General features: G+C 38.5%; 1 protein-coding gene across 1 annotated transcript in view; it reads left to right on the top strand.

Moving 5' to 3' along the window:
- Positions 1-23,898, top strand: part of LOC116899235 (adhesion G protein-coupled receptor E4-like) — an 82,722-nt gene that overhangs the window by 42,569 nt on the left and 16,255 nt on the right. The window contains exon 11 of the mRNA XM_032900837.1: positions 606-786. Coding sequence (XP_032756728.1) covers positions 606-786 — 181 coding nt within the window. The remainder of the gene's footprint in view (positions 1-605; positions 787-23,898) is intronic.

Below are 23,898 nucleotides of genomic sequence, written 5' to 3'. Positions count from 1 at the left end.
GTGTATTTTTATAATTTTTCTCTTACTCTCTTTATATGCATTATATCTTGTCCACTGTATCTCTTCATTCCATTCCAAGTTCCTATCCAAATCTCATTTTTTCTCCAGATCCACTTCTCTGTTTCCTTTAACAATGAAAATAGCCCAGGGAAAACTACCAAACATGGCTTAGTATGCTAGGCATAAACCCTCATACCCAAGCTGGACATGGAAAGCCAGTAGGAACAAAAGGGTCTTAGAATCAAGCAAAAGAATCAGATACTTCCCATTCCCACTGTTGATAGTCCAGCAAAACCACCAATTTATACAGTCAAAAATATATGTGGAGGATGATGCAGGGTATGTGTTTGTTGTTACAGTCTGTGTGAGCCTCTATGTGCTCTCTTTCACTGATACATTTGGCTGTATTTGCTGCCATAAGTTTTGCAGCACCATTACCTCAGCACATCTTGTTTGTAACACAAGTATATTCTGAATATGTGAAATATTTGTAAAAATTAATAATCTAGCATATGAGAAAACACACAATTTCCATCAATCTAAATTAACTTGCAGTAAAAGCCTAATGGGCAGTAGTTAACTTTGTTGTCATTGTTTTCTTCCAGGATTATGACATTTAAAGCCATCGTTCAGCTATTTGTATTAGGATGTTCTTGGGGCATTGGCTTATTTATTTTCTTTGAAGTTGGGAAGACAGTGAGATTGATCTTTGCCTATCTGTTCACCATCATCAATGTCCTGCAGGGTGTTTTGATATTTCTGGTACATTGTCTGCTTAATCGCCAGGTAAGGCTGTATCATTTCTCACAAACATAGCTCTAAAAGTGTCTTTAACAAAATATGCATATTCTATTTTTCACACTTCAATTTTGAAATTTTCATTTCTTTATTATAGTTTTAAGTTTTGTTTAAAAAAAGCATACAATGTGTTTCATATCTAAGTATACATCTTAGAGGCATGTCACAATGAGATTGATCATTCTCCATTAACAAAGGCTTCTTTGTTACCTTTATTACCCATAAGATTTGGGGGTTTTGTTCATGTTGTATCATTGACATTTGATTGACTTAATATTTATGAAATGAAAAAGTCTTCACTTGACAGTGATTTTGGCTGGCATTATAAACATAGTGTGTGATATTGTCTGGGGATCATATAAAAATCACACTTAAATCTTGAAGCTTGCACATATTACTTAAAGATAGCATTTCTGAATGCTTTTGATTGACCAAAGCAAAGTTCATTATAAAATTTGAGCTAACCATGGAGGATATGTATAATTTCTTGTAGTGATGTGTATTTTAAAGAGAGACAGAGTGACATTCAGCACAAGCTACTTCACTCTCAAATCTTCCATTCAGAAGTTTTTTTTCATGATGGAAAGATTATCCCTATTCTTTCTGAGTCTACTTTATCCTCAGGAAATATTGCAATGTCTTATTTGAAGGACTCAGACTCTACAACAAAGTACAATGTAACCCAGCAGCACATGTTATATTTTGCAAGGGTTGTAATTATAATTTATTATCTATTTGCAACCACTTTTGGTAGCCTTTCTGTTGTTTTGTTTGTATGTTTGTTTACTATTCACTGTAAAAATAACAAGAGTTAAGGTGCTAACACAATGAGGCCATTATCATTACAGTTTATTAATTTCAGTTCATTTAATTATGGGGATATTAGGCTTGTGTGATATTTACAGATAAAAGTGTTTGTCTTTTCGTGTTTGGAAAGAGTTTATTAAAAAAAACAAGACCCTCCAATCTATAATTGGTATGGCATGATCGCAGTCTTTTAACTTAAAAAATCCCACCCTGCTTTGCTTGGCTTTCCAGGGATGTTTTCCCTCAAGGGACTAGTCTGCTTTTGGTAAGGTTGTGAATAAAAGAATCATTGCAATTCTAATGGAACTAGCACTCATGGGGATCTTTAATCTTTCTCAAGTAAATTATTTCAAATGAAATTATATGCAACATGTGCAGTTGTGTTAAATCATGTTGAGGAGTACAAATTAATATCTTATTTATGTTAGTGTATTCTCTCATAAATTTTATCCCTACAGCAGTTTACATCCCTTCTTTTGTCTAGTCCCTTCCCCTACTTCTCCCTTCCATATTCTCTTCCTTTTCCTTTCAGAAAAAGGCAGGAATCCCAGGGATATAAAGCAAACATTGCTTATCACATCTCAGTAAGTCTGGTCTAAGGTTTGGTTGTGCATCTCTACATCACTTGCTGGATGTAGCCTTTATGATGGTGATTGTCAGACTCATATATACAAGTGTAGCAGAAAATCATTATAAATTATTTTGTTGACTTTCTATTTTGCCAGTCATGTTCACTTCTGTCCTAGTGTTCTGGTTAGTACTGACTCTTGATTCTGATACTCCAGGAAATGTCATGGTTAGGCTGCCAGTTGTGGCATGTCTCAACTTGGAAAAGTCCAACAATGCAGGCAAGACAATTCCTAGATAAAAGATTTTGTGGAGGTTGGTAGGGGTGTCCCAATCCCTTCGCTGAAAATATTACATGGTTATAGGATAATCCTGGTTCAGGATCTGTATCCTCTGTTACCAGAAATCTCAGCCAGAGTGATACTATTAGTTATGTTAGAATTTCCTTTGCCCTAGCTTTTTACTCTAACCCAAGATTACCTATCCCCATATCACACTTTTCTCTCTCAGCACTCTCTCCTCCCTTTTCCACACATATTATTATTTATATTCACATCTCCACCCATAATGAATCAACCCACAATATCTGCTGTTTTCCATTCCCAGAGAAATTCATACATCCCCTCAACCTTCATTGTTATTTAGCTTTTCTGGGTCTCTGGAGTTTTGATTAGAGCAAAGTTACTATGGAGTTAATATCTACTAATAAGTGTGTATAAACCATGTTTGTCTTTCTGGATCCACATTGTGTTACTCAGAAAGATTTTTTCTTAGTTCCATCAATTTGCTGGGAAATTGTATGATACCACTTTTGCTGCTTCTTTTTCTTTCTTTCTTCCTTCCTTCCTTTCTTTCTTTCTTTCTTTCTTTCTTTCTTCTTCTTCTTCTTCTTCTTCTTCTTCTTCTTCTTATTATTATTATTATTATTATTATTATTATTATTATTATTATTATTATATTATTATTTACATTGTAGGCATTGCCCTCCTCATATCAGTCCCCCCTCCCAAAGTTCTTATTCCATTCCCATTCCTTCTTCCTTTTGCCGCTGAGAAGGTACATCCTGACACCAGGCCTCCCCATTCCCTAGTGTCCCAAGTCTATCAAGGATTAACTACATCTTCTTCCAGTGAGGCCTGACCAGGCAGACCTCTGCTCTATTTGTGCCAGAGGCCTTGGACCAGTGTGTGTATGCTTCTGGTTGTTGGGTTAGTCTCTGGGAGCTCTGTGGGGTCTATGTTAGTTGAGACTTCTTGTCTTCCTATAGGATCTCTCTTCCCTTCAGTTTCTTCAATCTATCCCATAATTCAACCATAGGGCACTCTGACTTCAGTCCAATGATCGGGTGTATCTGTTTCTGTCTCAACTGCTGGCAGGGCCTCTCAGAGGATAGCCATGACAGGTTCCTATCAGTAAACATATCATAGCATAAGTAATAGTGTCAGACTTTGATCTCCCCTCAATCCATGAGATGATTTCCAAGTTGGGACATTCACTGGGTAGCCTTTTCTTCAGTCTCTTTAGTCACTGCACCTCTTTTAGAAAGGAATAATACAGGGTCAGAAATATTGACTGTAGGTTAGTAACCCTCAGCTTAAGGTCATGTCTCTCTTTCTAGTTCCCTCTCCCCAATGTTAGACATGTTGGCTAAGGTCACCCCATTGAGGCCTTAGGGTCTCTCACATTCTGGGCTTCTGGTATATACTAGAGGGTTCACCCAACTAGCCCTGTATACTTATATCCTCTCCTGTACCCACATATTTGATCTTGTTTTCATTTTACTCCCCCACTCAAATCTCCCACTCAGATGCCTCTACTCATCTGCTCCCCATGATTATTTTATTATTCATTCTAACTGGGATTGATGCATGCTCACTTGGGTGCTTTTGCTTGTAACATTTCTCGTCTTTGAGTTGTATCCCAGGTATTCTCTCCCTTTTACTAATGAAAACATATCAGTGAGTATATATCATGTATGTCCTTTTGGGATAAATTCTAGTTTCATTTATTTTCTTGCAAAATTCATGAAGTCATTTTTTATATAGCTTAATATTATTCCATTTTAAGAATGAACCACATATTCTGTATCCATTCTTCAGGTGAGGCACATCTGGGTTGTTTCCAGCTGCTGGCTTTTACAAATAAGGCTTCAATGAACATGGTGGAGCACATGTTCTTGTGATATGGTGGGGCATCTTTTGGGTATATGCCCAAGAGTGGTAAAGCTTGATCTTCAGGTAGAACTATTTGCAATTATTCAAGGACCCACAAAATTTATTTACAGAGTGGTTGTACCAGTTTGAAATCATACCAGCACTGAAGGAGTGTTCATTTTTCTCCACATTCTTGCCAGCATGTTCTGCTACTTGAGTTTTTGATCTTAGCCATTCTGATAGGTGTGACAAGGAATCTCAATGTCATTTTGATTTGCATTTCCTGGTGACTAAGGACTTTGAACATTTCTGTAAGTACTACTTGGCCATTGAAGATTCTTCTTTTGTGAATTCTCTGTTTAGCTCTGCATCCCATTTTCTTTTCATTTTAATTTGGTAATTTGGTTTTTGGAGGACAACATTTTGAGTTCTTTTTATATTTTGGATAATGGTACTCTGTTTGATGGAAGGTTAATGAAGATTGTTTCCCAGTCTGTAGGAAATTGCTAATTTTTCCTATTGATGATGTCTTTTGAAGCTGATCAGCTTCATGATGTTCTATCTATCAAATATTGATCTTATGGCCTGAGCCATGGTGGTCATTATAGAAAATTTTCCCATGTATCAATGATATCTCTGTTCTTTCTCACTTTCTCTACTATTAGATTTGGTGTATCTTGTTTTCTGTTGAAGTCCTTGACACATGTGTACATAGGCTTTGTGCAAGGTGATAAACATGAATCTAATTCTCCTACCTGCAGACCACCCATAAAAACAGCACTATTTATTGAAGATACCTTCTTTTATCCACTGCATGATTTTTTTTTTGGTCAAAATCAAGTGTCCATAACTATGTGGATTTTCTTCTGTGCCTTTAATTGCATTTCATTGATCAACCTTTTGGTCTATGCACCAATACCATGTGATTTTTATCACTATTGTTTTGTGGTAAAACTTGAATTCAGAGATGGTGATTTCCCAGGAAGTTTGTCTATTGTTGAAAATAGTTTTACATATCCTGTTTTTTTGTTTGTTTACTTTTTTCCATACAAAGTTGAGAGATGCTCTTTCTATGTCTGTGAAGAATTTTAGTGGCATTTTGATAGGGCTTGCATTGAATCTGTAGACTACTTTTGGTAAGATGGCCATTTTTACTATGTTAATCCTCTCAATACCTGAGCATGGGAGATCTTTCCATCTTCTGAGGTCTTCTTTGATTTATTATTTACAGAGTTTTATATTTCTTGTCATATATATCTTTCACTTACTTGGTAATAGTGGCACTAAGATACATTATGATATTTGTGGCTATTTTGTAGCCTAGTCTAAAGAGTATTGACATTAGGCCTTACATAAAGGTCTGAAGGAATTCTGCACTAATCCCATCTCGTCCTGGGATATCTTAGTGGGGAGACATTTAAAGACTCCATCTATGTCTTTAGGGATCATGGGATGGTTTAGATTGTTTATCTGATCCTTATTTAACTTTAGTACCTGATATCTGTCTAGAAAATTGTTCATTTCTTCCAGACTTTCCAGTTTAGTTGAATATAGACTTTAGTAGTAGGATCTGATGATTTTTTTTAAATTCCCTCCATTTCTATTGTTATTTCTCACGTTTCATTTCTGATTTTGTTAATTTAGATACAGTTTCTGTGCCCTGGGCCCTGGGCCCTGTGGTTAGTATGGTTAAGGGTTTCTCTGTCTTGTTGATTTTCTCAAAGAAGAAACCCCTGGTTTTGCTGATTTTTTTGTAACGTTCTTTTTGTTTCTACTTGGTTGATTTTAGCTCAGAGTTTGATTATTTCCTGACATCTATTCTTCTTGGGTGTATTTGCTTTTTCTTTGTTCTAGAGCTTTCAGGTATGCTGTCAAGCTGCTAGTATATGCTCCTTTTAGTTTCTTTTTGGAGGCACTCAGAGCTATAAGATTTCCTCTTAGTACTGCTTTCACTGTGTTTCATACATTTGTGTTATGTTGTGCCTTCATTTTCATTTAATTTTAAATAGTCTTTCATTGCTTTCTTTGTTTGTTCCTTCATCAAGTTATCATTGAGTATAATGTTGTTAAGCTTCCTTCTGTATATGGGCTTCTGTTATTTTTGTTGTTATTGAAGACCAGCCCTAGTTTGTGGCGACCTGATATGAGGCATGGGATTAGTTCTATCCTCTTGTATCTGTTGAGACCTGTTTTGTGATGGATTATATAGTCAATTTTGGAAAATGCAAAATGAGGGGTTGAGAAAAGTTATATTCTTTTGTTTTAGGATGAAATGTTCTATTGATATCTGTTATACCCATTTGATAACGTCTGGTCATTTCACTGTGTCGCTATTTAGTTTGTTTCCATGATCTGTCCAATGATGAGAGTGGTGTATTGAATTGTCCCACTATTATTGTGGGAGGTGCAATGTGTGCTTTGAGCTTTAGTAAAGTTTCTTTTAAGAATGTGGGTGCCATTGCATTTGGAGCATAGTTATTCAGAATTAAATATACATATTGGTGGATTTTTCCTTTGACAAGTATGAAGTGTTTTTCCTTACCTTTTTTGATAACTTTTGGTTGGAAGTCAATTTTATTTGATATTAGAATGGCTACTCCAGTTTGTTTATTAAGACCATTTGCTTGGAAAATTGTTGTCCAACTTGTTACTTTGATAGTATCTCTCTTTATCCCTGAAGCATGTCTCCTGTATGCAGCAAAATGCTGGGTCCTGTTTCCATATACAGTCTCTTAGTCTAGGTCTTTTTTATTGAGGAATTGAGTCCATTGATGTTGAGAGATATTGAAGACCAATGATCATTAGATGCTGAGAAAGCATTTGACAAAATTAAACACCCCTTCATGTTAAAAGTCTTGTAAAGATCAGGAATTCAAGGCATATACCTAAACACAATAAAAGCAATCTAAGCAAACCAGTAGCCAACATCAAACTAAATGGAGAGAAACTTGAAACAATCCCACTAAAATCAGATACTAGACAAGAATGGCCACTGTCTCCCTACCTATTAATATGGTACTCAAATTCCAAGTCAGAGCAGATAGATAAAACGGGTGGTAAAATGGATAGAAATTGAAAAACAAGAAGTAAAACATCACTATTTGCACATTATATGATAGTATAATTAAGGGACCCCCAAAATTCCACCAGCGAACTCCTAAACATTCTCAACTGAGGAATATCAAATTGCTGAGAGACACCTAAAGAAATGTTCAACATCCTTATTCATCAGGGAAATGCACATCAAAATATCCCTGAGATTCCACTTCCACCAATCAGAGATGCTGGTGAGGATGTGGTGAAAGAGGAACACTCCTCAATTGTTTGTGGGATTGCAAGCTGGTACAACCACTCAGGAAATGAGTCGGTTTCTTAGAAAATTGTACATCATACTACCTGAGGACCCAGTTATACCTCTCTACCTCAAAAGATGCTCCAACATTCAACAAGGACACATGTTCCACTGTGTTCATAGCAGCAAATTTTTGTATCTAGGACTTATCATCTTGAGGTTGTAACCCAATCACAAAAGAACACATATTGTATGTACTTACTGATATGTGGATATTAGCCCAAAAGCCCAGGGGCAGGTTTCTGCAGGGGAAACCAAGAAAGGGGATAATATTTAAATTGTAAATAAAAATATGCAATAAAAGAAACAAATTGAAAACTATATATTTGTGGCTTCTGTGATGGGTTTTGCTTCCTAAATTTCTCAGCCTGATTATCTTTTAAATAAAGGAAGGCTACTGATTTGTTTTAATTAATTTTATATCCAGCCACTTTTCTGAACTTGTTTATCTGCTACAAGTGTTCTCTGATTGAATTTTGAGATGTCTCATGTATACTACCATATCATCTACAAAAGATGATACTTTGACTTTTTATCTTCCAATTTTTCCCACCTTAATCACCTTTTGTTGTATAATTGCTCTATCTAGAATTTTGAGTACTATATTGAATAGACAGAAAGTGGGCAATGTTTCTTTTCCTAGATTTTAGCGGATATGCTTCTAGTTTCTATTTAATTCGATGTTGGCTGTTGGTTTGCTATGTATTGCTTTTGTTATGCTTAAGTATGTGTCATGAATTCCAGGTGCTTCCAAGACATTTAACATGAAGGGGTGTTGTATTTTTTTGAAGGCTTTTTCAGCATTTAATAAAAAGACCATGTGGTTTTTTCCCTTGAGGTTGTCTATATAGTGTATCATGTCAATGGATTTTTGTGTATTGAACCATCCCTGCATCCCTGGGATAAAGCCTCCTTGATCATGTTTAATGTTGGTTTTGATTTGTTCTTGGATCTGGTTTGTGAAAACTTTATTGTTTATTTTTTATTCATTAATCATAAGCAAAGCTGATCTGAAGTTCTCTTTTCTCCTTATGTCTTTGGGTGATTTAGGTAGCAGAGTAACAGTGGTTTCACAAATGAATTAGTTAGTGGTCACTCTGTTTCTGTTTGGTGAAAGAGTTTGAGGAATGTTGGTATTAGATCTTCTTTGAAGGTCTGGTAGAAACCTGCACTAAAAGCATCTATCCTTGGGCTTTTTCTAATTGGAAGGTTTTTGATGACTATTTCTTTTCCCATAGATATTATGAGGCTGTTAATTTTGGAATGTGGTATATGTTCTTTTATTTTAGAGGAGTGTTTAACTACGGTGGTTTTGTTTTGTCTGTTTTCTTGAAGTTCAGTATTTTTATTTCAAGTTCTATAAATAATTATGCTGTAATTTTGATGGAAGAATGCATTGCTCAAGGTAAGGTGGCCATGTTTCCTATGTTTATTCTACCTACTTATGAGTATAGGCAACCTCTCTAACTTCTGGTATCTTCTTTAATTTCCTTTTTAAATGACTTGAAGATTTTGCCATATAGGTCTTTTCCATGCTTAGTTAGGGTTACATCAACATATTTTATAATACTTATGGTTATTGTGAATGGTGTCATTTCTTTCCTTTCTTTCAGCCTATTTTTCCTCTGTTATAGGAAGGCTATTGAATTTTTTGTTTGTTTGTTTAATTTCAGGGAGTTTGTATGATGGATTTGATGGAAAAATTTTCTTTTCTTTCCTTTTCTTTTCTTTCTTTCTTTTTTTTTTCCAGGAGCTGAGGACCTAACCCAAGGCCTTGTGCTTGCTAGGCAAGCGCTCTACCACTGAGCTAAATCCCCAACCCCACAAATTTTCTTATGTACATTCAGGCCTCCATCTCTGGGGTAAACCACGGTTGAATATGATAACTGATCTTTTTGATGTGTCCTTGAGTTTTGTTTGTGATTATTTTATTGAATATTTTTACATTAATGTTTATGAGGAAATTGGTCTGTAGAATCACTCTATATTGATGTTTGTGTAGTTTGGGTATCAGGCAAATTATGTCATCATAACATAAGTGGGCATTCTTTATTTTATTTTATTTTTGTGGAATAAATTTTAGAGGTTTCCATTTAGCTCTCTTTCAAATGTGATAAATCCACCTGACTCTGTTATTTGTTTGTTTGTGAGACTTTTAAATGTCCCTATAACCTATAAACCTATCCAGTCTACAGGATGATGTCCTCACCCCTTAACCCTATCCCACTAGACCTCCCCAATCCCTGGGGACTCAAGTCTCTTGAGGGTTATATGCTTCCTCTCTGAAAGAGTCAGACTCAGCAGTCTTCTGCTGTATGTATGTTGGAGGTCTTGTATCAGCTGGTGTATGCTGCCTGGTTGGTAGCTCAGTGTCTAAGAATTCTCAGAGATCCAAGATAATTGAGACTGCTAGTCTTCCTCTAAGATTGCCCTCCTCCTCAGCTTCTTCCAGCTTTTCCCTAATTCCACCGTAGGAGTCAGCAGCTTATGTCCATTGGTTGAGTGTAAATATCTGTATCTCACTCTTTCAGCTGCTTGTTGGTTCTTTGGGGGGGGGGTAGTCATGATATATCCCTTTCTGTGAGCACACCACAACATCAATATTAGTATCAGACCTTGGAGACCCTCCTTAAGCTGGATCCAAATTTGAGCCTGTCACTAGACCTCCTTTTCCTCAGACTCTTCTCTGTTTTGTCTGTGCAGTTCTTTCAGACAATACCAATTTTGGTCAGGGTTTTTGACTGTGGTATGGTAACCCAATCTCTTCATTTAATGCCTTTATTTTCACGTCCTCGCCAGCATGAGCTGTCACCTGCACTTTTTTTTTTATTTTTTCTTTATTAACTTGAGTATTTATTTACATTTCAATTGTTATTCCCTTTCCCGGTTCCCAGGCCAACATCCCCCTAATCCCTTCCTCCCCCCTTCTAAATGGGTGTTCCCCTCCCCATCCTTCCCCTATTACTGCCCTCCACCCAACAATCCCGTTCACTGGGGGTTCAGTCTTAGCAGGTTTAAGGGATTCCCCTTCCACTGGTGCTCCTACTAGGCTATTCATGGCTACCTATGCAGTTGGAGCCCAGGGTCAGTCCATGTATTGTCTTTGGGTATTGGCTTAGTCCCTGGAAGCTCTGGTTGGTTGGCATTGTTGTTCATATGGGGTCTCGAGCACCTTCAAGCTCTTCCAGTCCTTTCTCTGATTCCTTCAACGGGGGCCCCATTCTCAGTTCAGCAGTTTGCTGCTGGCATTTGCCTATGTATTTGCTGTATTCTGGCTGTGTCTCTCAGGAGAAATCTACATCCGGTTCCTGTCGGCCTGCACTTCCTTGCTTCATCAATCTTGTCTAATTGCGTGTCTGTATATGTATGGGCCACATGTGGGGCAGGCTCTGAATGGGTGTTCCTTCTATCTCTGTTTTAATCTTTGCCTCCCTATTCCCTGCCAAGGGTATTCTTGTTCCCCTTTTAAAGAAGGAGTGAAGCATTCATATTTTGATCATCCTTCTTGAGTTTCATTTGTTCTAGGCATCTAGGGTAATTCAAGCATTTGGGCTAATAGCCACTTATCAATGAGTGCATACCATGTGTGTTTTTCTGATTGGGTTACCTCACTCAGGATGATATTTTCCAGTTCCATCCATTTGCCTATGAATTTTATAAAGTCATTGTTTTTGATAGCTGAGTAATATTCCATTGTGTAGATGTACCACATTTTCTGTATCCATCCCTCTGATGAAGGACATCTGGGTTCTTTCCAGCTTCTGGCTATTATAAATAAGGCTGCTATGAACATAGTGGAATACGTGTCTTTGTTATATGTTGGGGCATCTTTTGGGTACATGCCCAAAAGAGGTATAGCTGGGTCCTCAGGTAATTCAATGTCCAATTTTCTGAGGAACCTCCAGACTGATTTCCAGAATGGTTGTACCAGTCTGCAATCCCACCAACAATGGAGGAGTGTTCCTCATTTCCACATCCTTGCCAGCATCTGCTGTCACCTGAATTTTTGATCTTAGCCATTCTCACTGGTATGGCATGAAATCTCATGATTGTTTGATTTTCATTTCCCTTATAACTAAAGATGTTGAACATTTCTTTAGGTGTTTCTCAGCCATTCGACATTCCTAGGCTGTGAATTCTTTGTTTAGCTCTGAACACCATTTTTTAATAGGGTTATTTGTCTCCCTGCCATCTAATTTCTTGAGTTCTTTGTATATTTTGGATAAAAGCCCTCTATCAGTTATAGGATTGGTAAAGATCTTTTCCCAATCTGTTGGTTGTCGTTTTATCCTAACAACAGTGTCCTTTGCCTTACAGAAGACTTGCAGTTTTATGAGATCCCATTTGTCGATTCTTGATCTTAGAGCATAAGCCATTGGTGTTTTGTTCAGGAAATTTTCTCCAGTGCCCATGTGTTAGAGATGCTTCCCCACTTTTTCTTCTATTAGTTTGAATGTATCTGGCTTGATGAGGAGGCCCTTGATCCACTGGGACATAAGCTTTGTACAGGGTGATAAGCATGGATCTATCTGCATTCTTTTACATGCTGACTTCCAGTTGAACCAGCACCATTTGCTGAAAATGCTATCTTTTTTCCATTGGATGGTTTTGGCCCTTTGTCAAAAAACAAGTGACCATAGGTGTGTCGGTTCATTTCTGGGACTTCAATTATATTCCACTGGCCTATCTGTCTGTCTCTGTACCAAAACCATGCAGTTTTTATCACCATTGCTCTGTAATACTGCTTGAATTCAGGGATAGTGATTGCCCCGGAAGTCCTTTTATTCTTGAGGATAGATTTAGCTATTCTGTATTTTTTGTTATTCCAGATGAAGTTGATGTTCTGTCTAACTCTCTGAAGGGTTGGATTGGTATTTTCATGGGGATTGCATTGAATCTGTAGATTGCTTTCGGTAAAATCACCCTTTTACTATATTAATCCTGCGAACCCACGAGCATGAGAGATGTATCCATCTTCTGAGATCTTCTTCAATTTCTTTCTTCAGAGGCTCGAAGTTTTTATCATACAGATCTTTCACTCATTTTAGATAAAGTCACACCGAGGTATTTTATATTATTTGGGACGATTTTGAAAGGTGTCGTTTCCCTAATTTCTTTCTCGGCTTTTTTCTCTTTTGTGTAGAGGAAGGCTACTGATTTATTTGAGTTAGTTATATATCCAGCCACTTTGTTGAAGGTGTTTATCAGGTTTAGTAGTTCTCTGGTGGATCTTTTGGGATCACTTAAATATACTATCATATCATCTGCAAGTAGTGATATTTTGACTTCTTCTTTTCCGATCTGTATCCCCTTGATCTCCTTTTGTTGTCTGATTGCTCTGGCTAGAAATTCAAGAACTATATTCAATAAGTAGGGAGAGAGTGGGCAGCTCTTGTCTAGTCCCTGATTTTAGTGGGATTACTTCAAGTTTCTCTCCATTTAGTTTAATGTTAGCTACTGGTTTGCGGTATATGGCTTTTACTATGTTTAGGTATGGGCCTTGAATTCCTATTCTTTCTAGGGCTTTTATCATGAATGGGTGTTGAGTCTGTCAAATGTTTTCTCAGCATCTAATGAAATGATCATGTGGTTTTATTTTTCAGTTTGTTTACATAATGGATTACATAGTTGGTTTTACGTATATTAAACCATCACTGCATGCCTGGAATGAAGCCTACTTGATCATGGTGGATGATTGTTTTGATGTGCTCTTGGATTCGGTTTGCCAGAATTTCGTTGAGTATTTTTGCGTTGATATTCATAAGGGAAATTGGTCTGAAGTCTTCTTTCTTTGTTGGGTTTTTGTTTGGTTTAGGTATAAGAGTAATTGTAGCTTCATAGAAAAAAGTCAGCAGCGCTCTATCTGTTTCAATTTTGTGGAATAGTTTGGATAGTATTGGTATGAAGTCTTCTATGAAGTTCTGATAGAACTCTGCACTGAACCCCTCTGGACCTGGGCTCTTTTTGATTGGGAGACCTGTATTGACTGCTTCTCTTTCTTTAGGAGTTATGGGGTTGTTTAAATGGTTTATCTGTTCCTGATTTATCTTCAGTACCTGGTAATTGTGTAGGAAATTGTCCATTTCCTCCAGATTTTCAAGTATTGTTGAATATGGGCTTTTGTAGTAGGATCTGATGGTTTTTTGAATTTCGTCTGATTCTGTAGTTATGTCTTTCTTTTCATTTCTGATTTTGTCAATTTGGACACACTCTCGTTAGTCTGGCTAACAGTTTATCTATTTTGTTGATTTTCTCAAAGAACCTGCTTTTAGTTCTGTTGATTCTTTGTATAGACCTTTCTACTTTCTGTTGTTTCTACTTGGTTGATTTCAGCTCTGAGTTTGATTATTTCCTGCCTTTTATCCTCCTGGATCTATTTGCTTCTTTTTGTTCTAGAGCTTTTAGGTGTCCTGTCAAGCTGTTGATATATGCGCTCTCCTGTTTCTTTCTGCAGGCACTCAGCGCTATGAATTTTCCTCTTAGCACAGCTTTCATTGTGTTCCATAAGTTTGCGTATGTTGTACCTTCATTTTCATTATATTCTAAGAAGTCTTTAATTTCTTTCTTTATTTCTTCCTTGACCAGGTTATCATTGAATAGAGCATTGTTCAACTTCCATGTATATGTAGGCATTCTTTCATTATTTTTGTTGAAGTCCAGCTTTAGCCTGTGGTGGTCTGATAGGATGCATGGGATTATTTCTATCTTTCTGTATCTATTGAGGCCTGTTTTATGACCAATTATGTGATCAATTTTACAGAAAATACCATGGGATGGTGAGAAGAAGGTATATCCTTTTGTTTTAGGATAGAATGTTCTATAAATATCTGTTAAGTCCATTTGGTTCATGACTTGTCTTAGTCTGTCTATGTCTCTGTTTCATTTCTGTTTCCATGATCTGTCCATTGATGAGAGTTGGGTGTTGAAAACTCCTACTATTATTGTGTGAGGTGCAATTGCTGTTGTGAGCCTTAGTAAGGTTTCTTTTATGTATGTAGGTGCCCTTGTATTTGGAGCATAAATATTTAGGATTGAGAGTTCATTTTATTGGATTTTTCATTTGATGAATGTGAAGTGTCCTTCTGTATCTTGTTTGATGTCTTTTAGTTGAAAGTTGATTTTATTCGATATTAGAATAGCTACTCCAACTTGCTTCTTCAGACCATTTGCTTGGAGTTGTTGTCCAGCCTTTCACTCTGAGGTACTGTCTGTCTTTGTCCCTGAGGTATGTTTCCTGTACGCACCAGAATGCAGGGTCCTCATTGCATATCCAGTTTGTTAATCCATGCCTTTTTATTGCGTACCTGAATCTATTGATGTTGAGAGATATTAAGGAATAGTGATTATTGCTTCCTGTTTTATTCATATTTCGAAGTGAGATTATGTTTGTGTGCTTTTCTTCTCTTTGTTTTGTTGCCAAGACGATTAGTTTCTTGTTTTTTCTAGGGTGTAGCTTGCCTGCTTATGTTGGGCTTTTCCATTTATTATCCTTTGTAGGGCTGGATTTGTTGAAAGATAGTGTGTAAATTTGGTTTTGTCATGGAATGTCTTGGTTTCTCCATCTATGTTGATTGAGAGTTTTGCAGGATACAGTAACCTGGTCTGGCATTTGTGTTCTCTTAGGGTCTGTATGACATCAGTCCAGGATCTTCTGGCTCTCATAGTCTTTGGTGAGAATTCAGTTGTGGTTCTGTTAGGTCTGCCTTTATATGTTACTTGACCTTTTTCTCTTACTGCTTTTAATATTCTTTCTTTATTTTGTGCATTTGGTGTTTTGACTATTATATGACAGGAGGAGTTTCTTTTCTGGTCTAATCCATTTGGAGTTCTATAGGCTTCTTGTATGTTTATGGGCATCTCTTTCTTTATGTCAGGGAAATTTTCATCTATGATTTTGTTGAAGATATTTACTGGTCCTTTGAGCTGGGAGTCTTTACTCTCTTCTATACCTATTATCCTTAGGTTTGATCTTCTCATTGAGTCCTGGATTTCCTGTATGTTTTGGACCAATAGCTTTTTCCCTTTTACATTATTTTTGACTGTTGTGTTGATTATTTCTATGGAATCTTCTGCTCCTGAGATTCTCTCTTTTATCTCCTGTATTCTGTTGATGATGCTTGTGTCTACTGCTCCTTGTCTCTTCCTTTGGTTTTTTTATCCCAGGATGTCTCCCTTTGTGCTTTCTTTATTGCTTCTATTTCCATTTTTAATTCCTTCATCTGTTGATTGTGTTTTCCTGGAATTCTTTCAGAGATTTTTGTAATTCCTCTCTATAGGCTTCTACTTATTTATTAATGTTTTCCTACGTTTCTCTAAGAGAGTTCTTTTTGTCTTTCTTGAAGTCCTCCAGCATCATGATCAAATGTGATTTTCAATCTAGATCTTGCTTTTCTGGTGTGTTTGGATATTCAGTGTTTGCTTTGGTGGGAGAATTGGACTCCTATGATGCCATGTAGTCTTGGTTTCTGTTGCTTGAGTTCCTCCACTTGCCTCTCGCCATCAGGTTTTCTCTGGTTTTACCTTGTTCTGTTATTTTTGACAGTGGCTAGACCGTCCTATAGGCCTGTGTGTCAGGAGTGCTGTAGACCTGTTTTCCTGTTTTCTTTCAACCAGTTATGGGAACAGAGTGTTCTGCTTTCAGGCGTGTAGTCTTTCCTGTCTACTGGTAATCAGGTGTTCCTGTGGGCATGTGTCCTGAGTCTACCAGGCAGGTCACTTGGAGTAGAAAAGTTGGTCTTACCTGTCGTCCAGCGGCTGAAGTTCCTCCTTGGGGTCTACTTTTGAGTTCTCCATAAGGGCGGCAACCAGGAGGTCCTGTGCCTCCTTTTCCCGTGGCCCCTGTGCACCAGGGTTCCAGATGGCATTAGGTGTTTTCCTCTGGAGTCAGAAATGTGGGTAGAGTGTAGTCTCTTCTGGCTTCCCAAGTGTATCTGCCCCTTTTAAGGTTTAGCTCTCCCTCCCACTGGATTTCGGTGTAGGAAGCCTTTGATCCAGTCCCTTCAGATCTGGGCAGTGTCTGGATCGCAGGGCGTAATATTTCTTTTAAAATGTGAGCGCCCTTGTATTTGGCACATCCTTGTTCAGAATTAAGACATCATTAACTTTATGGATTTTTTTCCTTTGATGTGTATGAAAAGTCCTTCCCTATCTCACTTTATTAATTTTGTAGGAACTCTATTTTCTTTTAAATATTAGAATGCCTGTAAGAGCTTGTTTCTTGGGTTCATTTGCTTGGACAACCTCTTTCCACCTTTTCCTATTAGAAAATGTCAGTCTTTTTTGCTATTTTATTTTTATGTATCACAACGGTGGAATCTGTTTTTATATCCATTGTTTGCCTGCTTACTTTCATTGGGCAATTGAGTTCAATGATATTGAGAGCTTGCAGTGTTCAATGCTTATTGATTTCTGTTGTTTTGTTGTTGGAAGTGGTAGTGTGTGTGTGTGTGTGTGTTTCTTTTCTTTTTGTTTCGTTGCTGATGTGAGATTACTTTTTGTCTGAGTTTTCATTTGTATAATTAACCTCCTTGGATTAGAATTTTCCTTTTGTTCCTTCTATATGACTGTGTTTGTGTATAGTTATTGTTTTGGATTATTAAAAATAGACTGTCATGAAATATCTTGTTTTTTTCCATCTATGGTTATGAAAAGTATGGATGGTTACAGTACATTATTAATACACATGTAATTCCTTTACTTTTACCATCTTTTCATGTTCTGTAAGCATCTTGTACTATTACAGGTGGTTACTTTTTTAGGTTAGGACATTATTCTATGGTTTTTCAGAAATATTTTCTGTGTCTTCCGGCTGAGAATTTTGTTCCATTTGTATGATTCTGAAGTTTGGTCTTTTCATTATTTCGTAAGTTCCTAGATGTTGTATGTCATAAATATATTTAATTTAGCACTTTCTTTGATCTCATCAGCACCTGAGATTCTTCCATCTCTTGTATTCTTTTGGTGATACATTGTGTCTCTAGTTCCTGTTCATGTATCTAGTTTGTTTTTTATTTCCAGATTTATCTCAGTTTTTGTTTAATTTGTTGCTTTTATTTTGATTTTTAGGTCTTGGGTAGTTTTTTGCATTTTTTATAACTGTTTTTATTGTTTGATTGATCGATGGATTGACTCATATCCTTCAGTTGTTTGTGTTTTTCTGAATTTCCTTAAGGGATTTATCCATTCTTCCTATTGGCCACAATAATATTCATAAAATTGTTTTCAAGGTCTTTTTCTTCATCTTCTGTTGTAATAGAGTATACACTACTGGCTCTTGTAGGATATAGGGGATTAAATTTTAAAGTGCTTTTGTTCTTTTTTTTTTTTTTTTTTTTTTTTTTGAGCTGAGGACCGAACCTCCTTGTTAAAGGGCCTTGTGCTTGCTGGGCAAGCACTCTACCACTGAGCTAAATCATCAACCCCTGGTAGTTCTTTATTGTGTTCATATGTTGGCATCTCGATTTCTGGATTTAGGGTAATTAAAGGTTTCAGTACCATTATCTCAATTTGCATTTCTCTTTGTGGGTATTTTTTTGTTGTTGTTGGTTTGATGACTTCCTCTTTCATCTTCTTTTCTGTGTGGCCTGACTAAGTGTCATCCATAGTATCTAATATAGTCTCTGCTCCAGTTGGATCCTGAGGAAAGGCTCAGTGACACATGCAAGACTGGAGATAAAATCAGAGAAATGAGGAGTTAGTGAGGAGTTGGCAATCAGTCAGACTACTTAGTCTCTTCCCTAGTTTATGATCTCTGGTAGAGTAGGAAGCCTCTTCCCCAGTTGGGGTCCCTGATTGTGGTGGACTGGTTGAAATTTTTTTACAGCTGGAAATCTTGTTTCAGTTGGGGATTGAGATATCAAAAAGATGGTAGCAAATTGGAGATAAGTTAGGGAGCCATTGAGAGAGTATAGTACTTTAGGTGCCTGGCATTTTACCTGGATTTGTTTCAGTCTATTTGTTCTCTGATAGTGTGGGGGAGTCTTTGCCCATGTTTAAGGCTGGGGCACAAGTAAGAGGGTACAGAACTGGGTATACATTCATAGTTAAAATGGAGATGCTTTTGTGTTGGGCAGCCTACCTGTGTTTCTCCCAGTAGTTGAGATCTAGTTGAACTAGAAGTCTTCATCCCAGACTGATCTCTGGTAAAGCAAAAAAAAAAAAAAAAAAACCCAAAAACAAAAAACAAAACAAAACAAAAACAAAAACCCAGCTCAGTTGAGCATTGGAGCATAGTGTCTTGGTTTTTGGTGTGCAGATTAAAAAATAATGGGGAGTTTGATGGGATGGCAGCCTATGTGTACTTCTCACAATCTGCTTTTTCTCTGTTCTCTGATAGAACAGAATGTCTTTACAACCATTGAAGGCTGAGCACCTCCCAGTGTATGGGGTTTCTAATAGAGGAGAGCTTCTCTGCCACAGGAAGTCTCCATCTCAATTGGGGGCAAAGATAAGGTAATTAAGAGTGTGATGCTGGGCTCATGATCCAGACCCCAGGGTTCTGTAATATCAGTAGGCCAGGGATCATGTATCACCGCGTCTGCATCCAGAGTTTGTTTGCAGCCCCAGCAAACCTGGCTGCACAGTGAGGCACATAAATAGAGACGTTCCTACCTAAGACTTAAAACCAGTCATGCCAAAGTGGTGCAGATTTCAAACCTGTCTAGGTACCAGAAGACAAAATCTTTCTCCTTTCCTACCTTCCAGCCTTGTTTCTCTTTCAGTAAGAGGGTTTTTTGTGTAGTACTGGAACTCACTCTGTAGAGCAAGTTAGCCTTGAACTCAAAGATCCACCTGTCTCTGCCTCACAAGTGCTGGAATTAAAGGTGTATGCACCATCTCCTGGGTAACATAGTTGAAACAATGTGCACCATGGAGACTGGGACAGTTGCAGAAGTGGAATGCGGAAAAGCGATGTGCCTGAAATTAACAGGATTCCTGTGGACACTGTTGTGATTACAAATTCACCAGTGTTCACATTTCCTGGAGCAGCCTCACTGCCACATCAAAAGCTTCCTAAACTGAATTCCGATGTTCCCTTAATTTTCCCTTAGCATGGGGATGCACAATAGAAACGTTAATCCTGACGATTCCATCCATACTGGTGTGAGTAGCTGTTGTTGTAAAATATAAATAATATAAAAGCATTGTGGTCTTTTACCCCACTAGGTCTGCCCCGCAGTACTTCAAAATATCTGCTAGATATCTTGGCAGAAACACATCTCAGCTGCACACTTTCCTACACTCAAACCCTCACATAAAAGAACACACAACACAGTAATCTTTGACCCAATTGTTAAGATATAATTGCCCATTTAAACATACAAAGCCCGGTAACCATCCATCCCTTAGGAACATTAATAACAACCTGTAAATACACAGAGCAGAATCTTAACATCACCTGCCATGGCTTCTCCCCCTCTCCTCTCTCCTGTCTCTTCCTCTCTCCTCTAGTCTCCTCCTTGTCCTTCAAACTTCTCTCCCGCCCATCTTTCCTTCTGCTCCAAAGACAGGCCTCCTTCTATCCTGTACCTGCCCTTCACCTGTACTTTACAAATTCAGTGGGGAGGTGGATCTGGTGAAGTCACCTGAGTTCTGAGTAGGAGAGGCGGCTGTCCTTGGGGCAGTGGAATTAGCATCAAAATACAGATAACTTCAGGGCAAACCACAACAACTAGCATCTGAATTTAGAGTCCCAAGATGAAGGAATCTTTGATTCCAATCCAAACATGTCATTTCTCCCTCTTCCATGGTCACCATTCCTGTATTTATTAGTTCACAGGCCTGGCAAGTACCATTTCATGCATGGCAAATGTCTCAAATGCAAAATTAAACTTTGCCAGTCTCATGCATTTCTAGACATTAAATTAAACAAGGTCTCACTATGTAGCCCTGTCTAGCCTAGAACACTATGACAGCTTGGGTTCTAAAACACAGAGTTCTACCTGCCTCTGTCTGCAGTTCCGTAATTTAAAAGAATTCCAGCAAGCCTGGCCTTGTAGCTCAGCCTTTACTATTTCTAAACCACACCCAACTCACCTCAGGTAGAAAAGAGTGTGGAGAAAATAGTCTCCACACCAGTCCTGTTAAGTCCATTGAGACATAGTCTCCTCCAACAGGGAAGTTGCAGTTGTGTCCTGATCTCAGACATTTGATCCTGTCTGAACTACATTGCTCAGAAAACTTTGCATGAAGCTCAGCCAATGAAAATGGGCATTCCATGAGAACCATTGGGCGGGACCTTTGGCTTTGGGAGCAGGGAGCAGGAGATTCTTTGTAACTTCCTGGAGCGATCAGTATGGTTCACAGAAAACTGGTGTCATTGGCTTTAGTCATGGTTGGAAAGCCGGCGCGTTAGAAGTGTTTGTCCTTCCTCTCGGAGACGGATCTGAGGTCTGTGACAACCCGTGTGATCTGATCCAGCCTTAGAGTGGGGATGGCCACGTCCCAAGGCCCCGTCATCCTCTGGAGCCCAATGGTGATTGTGGAGGCTGCGGGTGGAGCCCTGCCCCAGGTTTCCCAGTATTCAGTGAAACCTGTCAACCTGGAAGAGGGCTGCGTGTCCTTTGAGGATGTGGCTGTGTACTTCTCCTGGGGGGAATGGACACTGCTTGATGACTCTCAAAGGCTTCTGTACCAGACGGTGATGACAGAAATCTTCACACTAGTGTCCTCCCTGAGACTTGAACTTTCTGGGACTCACAATTTGACTCAGGCGGAGTCTTGTGGAGATCTTTCTGAGGTTCTTGACTCCATGTTTATGAACAGGTTGTTGGATCAAAGTGGAGAGTGAATCGTCCCCTATTGAGCAGAGTCTGTCTGCAGGAGGAGGTGTTAGTTTATCCACGCTGCAACAGCAAATGCTGTGCTGTTTTGAGACACCCTTGCTAAGCACGGACAATGTGACGATCCTTCTGACCTCCACCAGTCTTCTCAGGCATCAGGTGACTTCCAGTGGTATGGACGCCCCAACGAACACTGAAAATGGAGAAGCCATTCAGAGTGAGAAGAAGAACTGCAAATGCACTTACTGTGGCAAGATCTTCATCAGTATATCCCACCTCAATCGGCACTGGAAGATACACACGGGAGAAAAGCCTTTCCAGTGCAGCGAGTGCGGGAAGTCCTTCAGCCAATAAGTCTTTCTCATTAAGCATTTCAGAATGCACACCGGAGAGAAGCCTTATAGGTGCGGCGAGTGTGGCAAAGCCTTCAAGCATAATATCTCCCTTATATCTCATCAGAGACTCCACACAGGAGAAATGCCTTTTAAGTGCACTGAATGTGGGAAATCATACAGGAGCAGAGAAGGCCTTAAGGTCCATTATCGATTTCACACTGTGAAATGCCCTTTGAGTGTAGTGAATGTGGCAAGTCGTACAGGAGCAGAGAGGGCCTTCTGAATCATTTCTACAGTCATACTGCAGAGAAGCCTTTCAGCTGTGGTGAGTGCGGCATGTATTTCACCCAAAACTCTGAGCTCACTGAACATCTAACGGTTCACAGCAAGCCTTTCAAGTGCAACGAGTGTGGACGAGTCTTTAATTCCAGTTACAACTTTGTTAGACACATGAAAGTACACATTGTAGCAAAGCAGTATGCATGCAGGGAGTGTGACAAAGTGTACTGCAGCAGCTCTAGCCTGTACAAACACCTGAAGATTCATGCAAGATAAACCACTCAGGAGAGCTCTAAGGGTACGACGTCCTTTAGCCATCTCCATGAACACTTGAAATCTCAGCGGGACAAAAGAAGTGTTAAACACTTCAAAGCAAACGAGGGCATCATCTACCCACACCTCCAGCCCAGAAAAGTGAAGTTGTCACTGAACTTAGGATGCATTGTGAACCCTTGGATTCTGGGATAGGCTTTGAGCAGAGCAAAAGTGTTTTCTGAACAACAGGCACATCCTGCATTGGTCTCTGGGTGCAGAGATTATAGGGAGTAGCTTCAGCCACTGGCAAACCTTCAGCCCTGAGACTGAACCTGACCTTAGAGAAGTTCTGAGAATGGCTTTTGTGAAACACAGTCACTGGAACTTCCTCCTCTAGTAGGTACATCAGGACATGAGGACTGTTGTCATCTTTCTGTTCCCAAGGAGTTGATGTCAAGGAGCTAAGTGAGATGGCAGAGTTTCTGAATTTGGATGGCATAGGAACAGAATGGTTTAATAATGAGACATGACCACTCTTTTTGCTGAGTGTTGCAGTGCCCTGAAATAAATAAATGTGTTTTCTTCTCTGTAAAAAAAAAAAAAAAAAAAAAAGTGTCATGTACTGAGTAGAGAAAGAGCAGGGATAGAGATCATGCAAGAGGTTGATTCCCAGAATTCTTTCTGGACTCTTAAACAGTTTTTGCTCTCTAGTAGAGTAAGGGGCCAATGAACATGTTATAGGTTGGGGCACAGTTCATAGGAATGCAAAGGACTTGGGATAGGGTTGAAGAACTCTGAATAATGAGAAGGTGTGGATCTTTGGAAGGAGGGCAACCCACATGAATTTCTTGGAGTTTTTGAGTTTTCCATAAGAGTAGGGAATCTCTGGGAGTTGGTCTCTGGGAGTACAAGGAGTATAAACATAGTTTGGAGCTGAGTTTTGGCAAGTAGGAGAGTGGACTACTGTGCATATGGAGGGCAGATGCCAAGAGAGAGTAGTAGTTTAGCAGGTAGGCAACCTACATGAATTTCTCTCAGATATTTTAGTCCCAGCTCAGTGGTACAATGATTCCCTTTCAGGCATGATGTCATGGGTTGTTGAGTCCCTAATCCTAAAGATAATTGTAACAATAATAGCAGACAGAGCAGGTTCAGAGGAAAGCAAGTGCCCCCCTCCCCCAATCTTCACAGAGGATGATGAGTTTCAGGAACAACTGTATAACCATTATTCTGGATGCTTAAGTCTATAGAAGATGGTATAACTTGCGCGTATCTTCCCCCACACTTTGTCTCATTTCTTGTGTGATTGTAACACTGAGCTCAGTGTAAATGTTAATGTGAATGATTGTTGAACTATGCTTTATAATAAGGAGAAATCTATATGTGTGGTACAATCAAATATAAATGTACAGTTGCTCTGAGCCCTTGGATGTTTGACCTAAACATTAGAAAGGTGTATCAAATTTGAGCTCTTCAGACAGTTTTATTCTTAAATGATGCATAATAATTTTTTCTTACAAAAGTTTTATAAATCTATTCTCCTGCTAAATCAGAACATTTGATTTATTACT

The sequence above is a fragment of the Rattus rattus genome, chromosome 4, assembly GCF_011064425.1.
Source record: "Rattus rattus isolate New Zealand chromosome 4, Rrattus_CSIRO_v1, whole genome shotgun sequence".
Lineage (NCBI taxonomy): Eukaryota > Metazoa > Chordata > Mammalia > Rodentia > Muridae > Rattus > Rattus rattus.
Note: the sequence above shows the minus strand (reverse complement) of the source record. Positions and strands in the feature narration are given on the sequence as shown.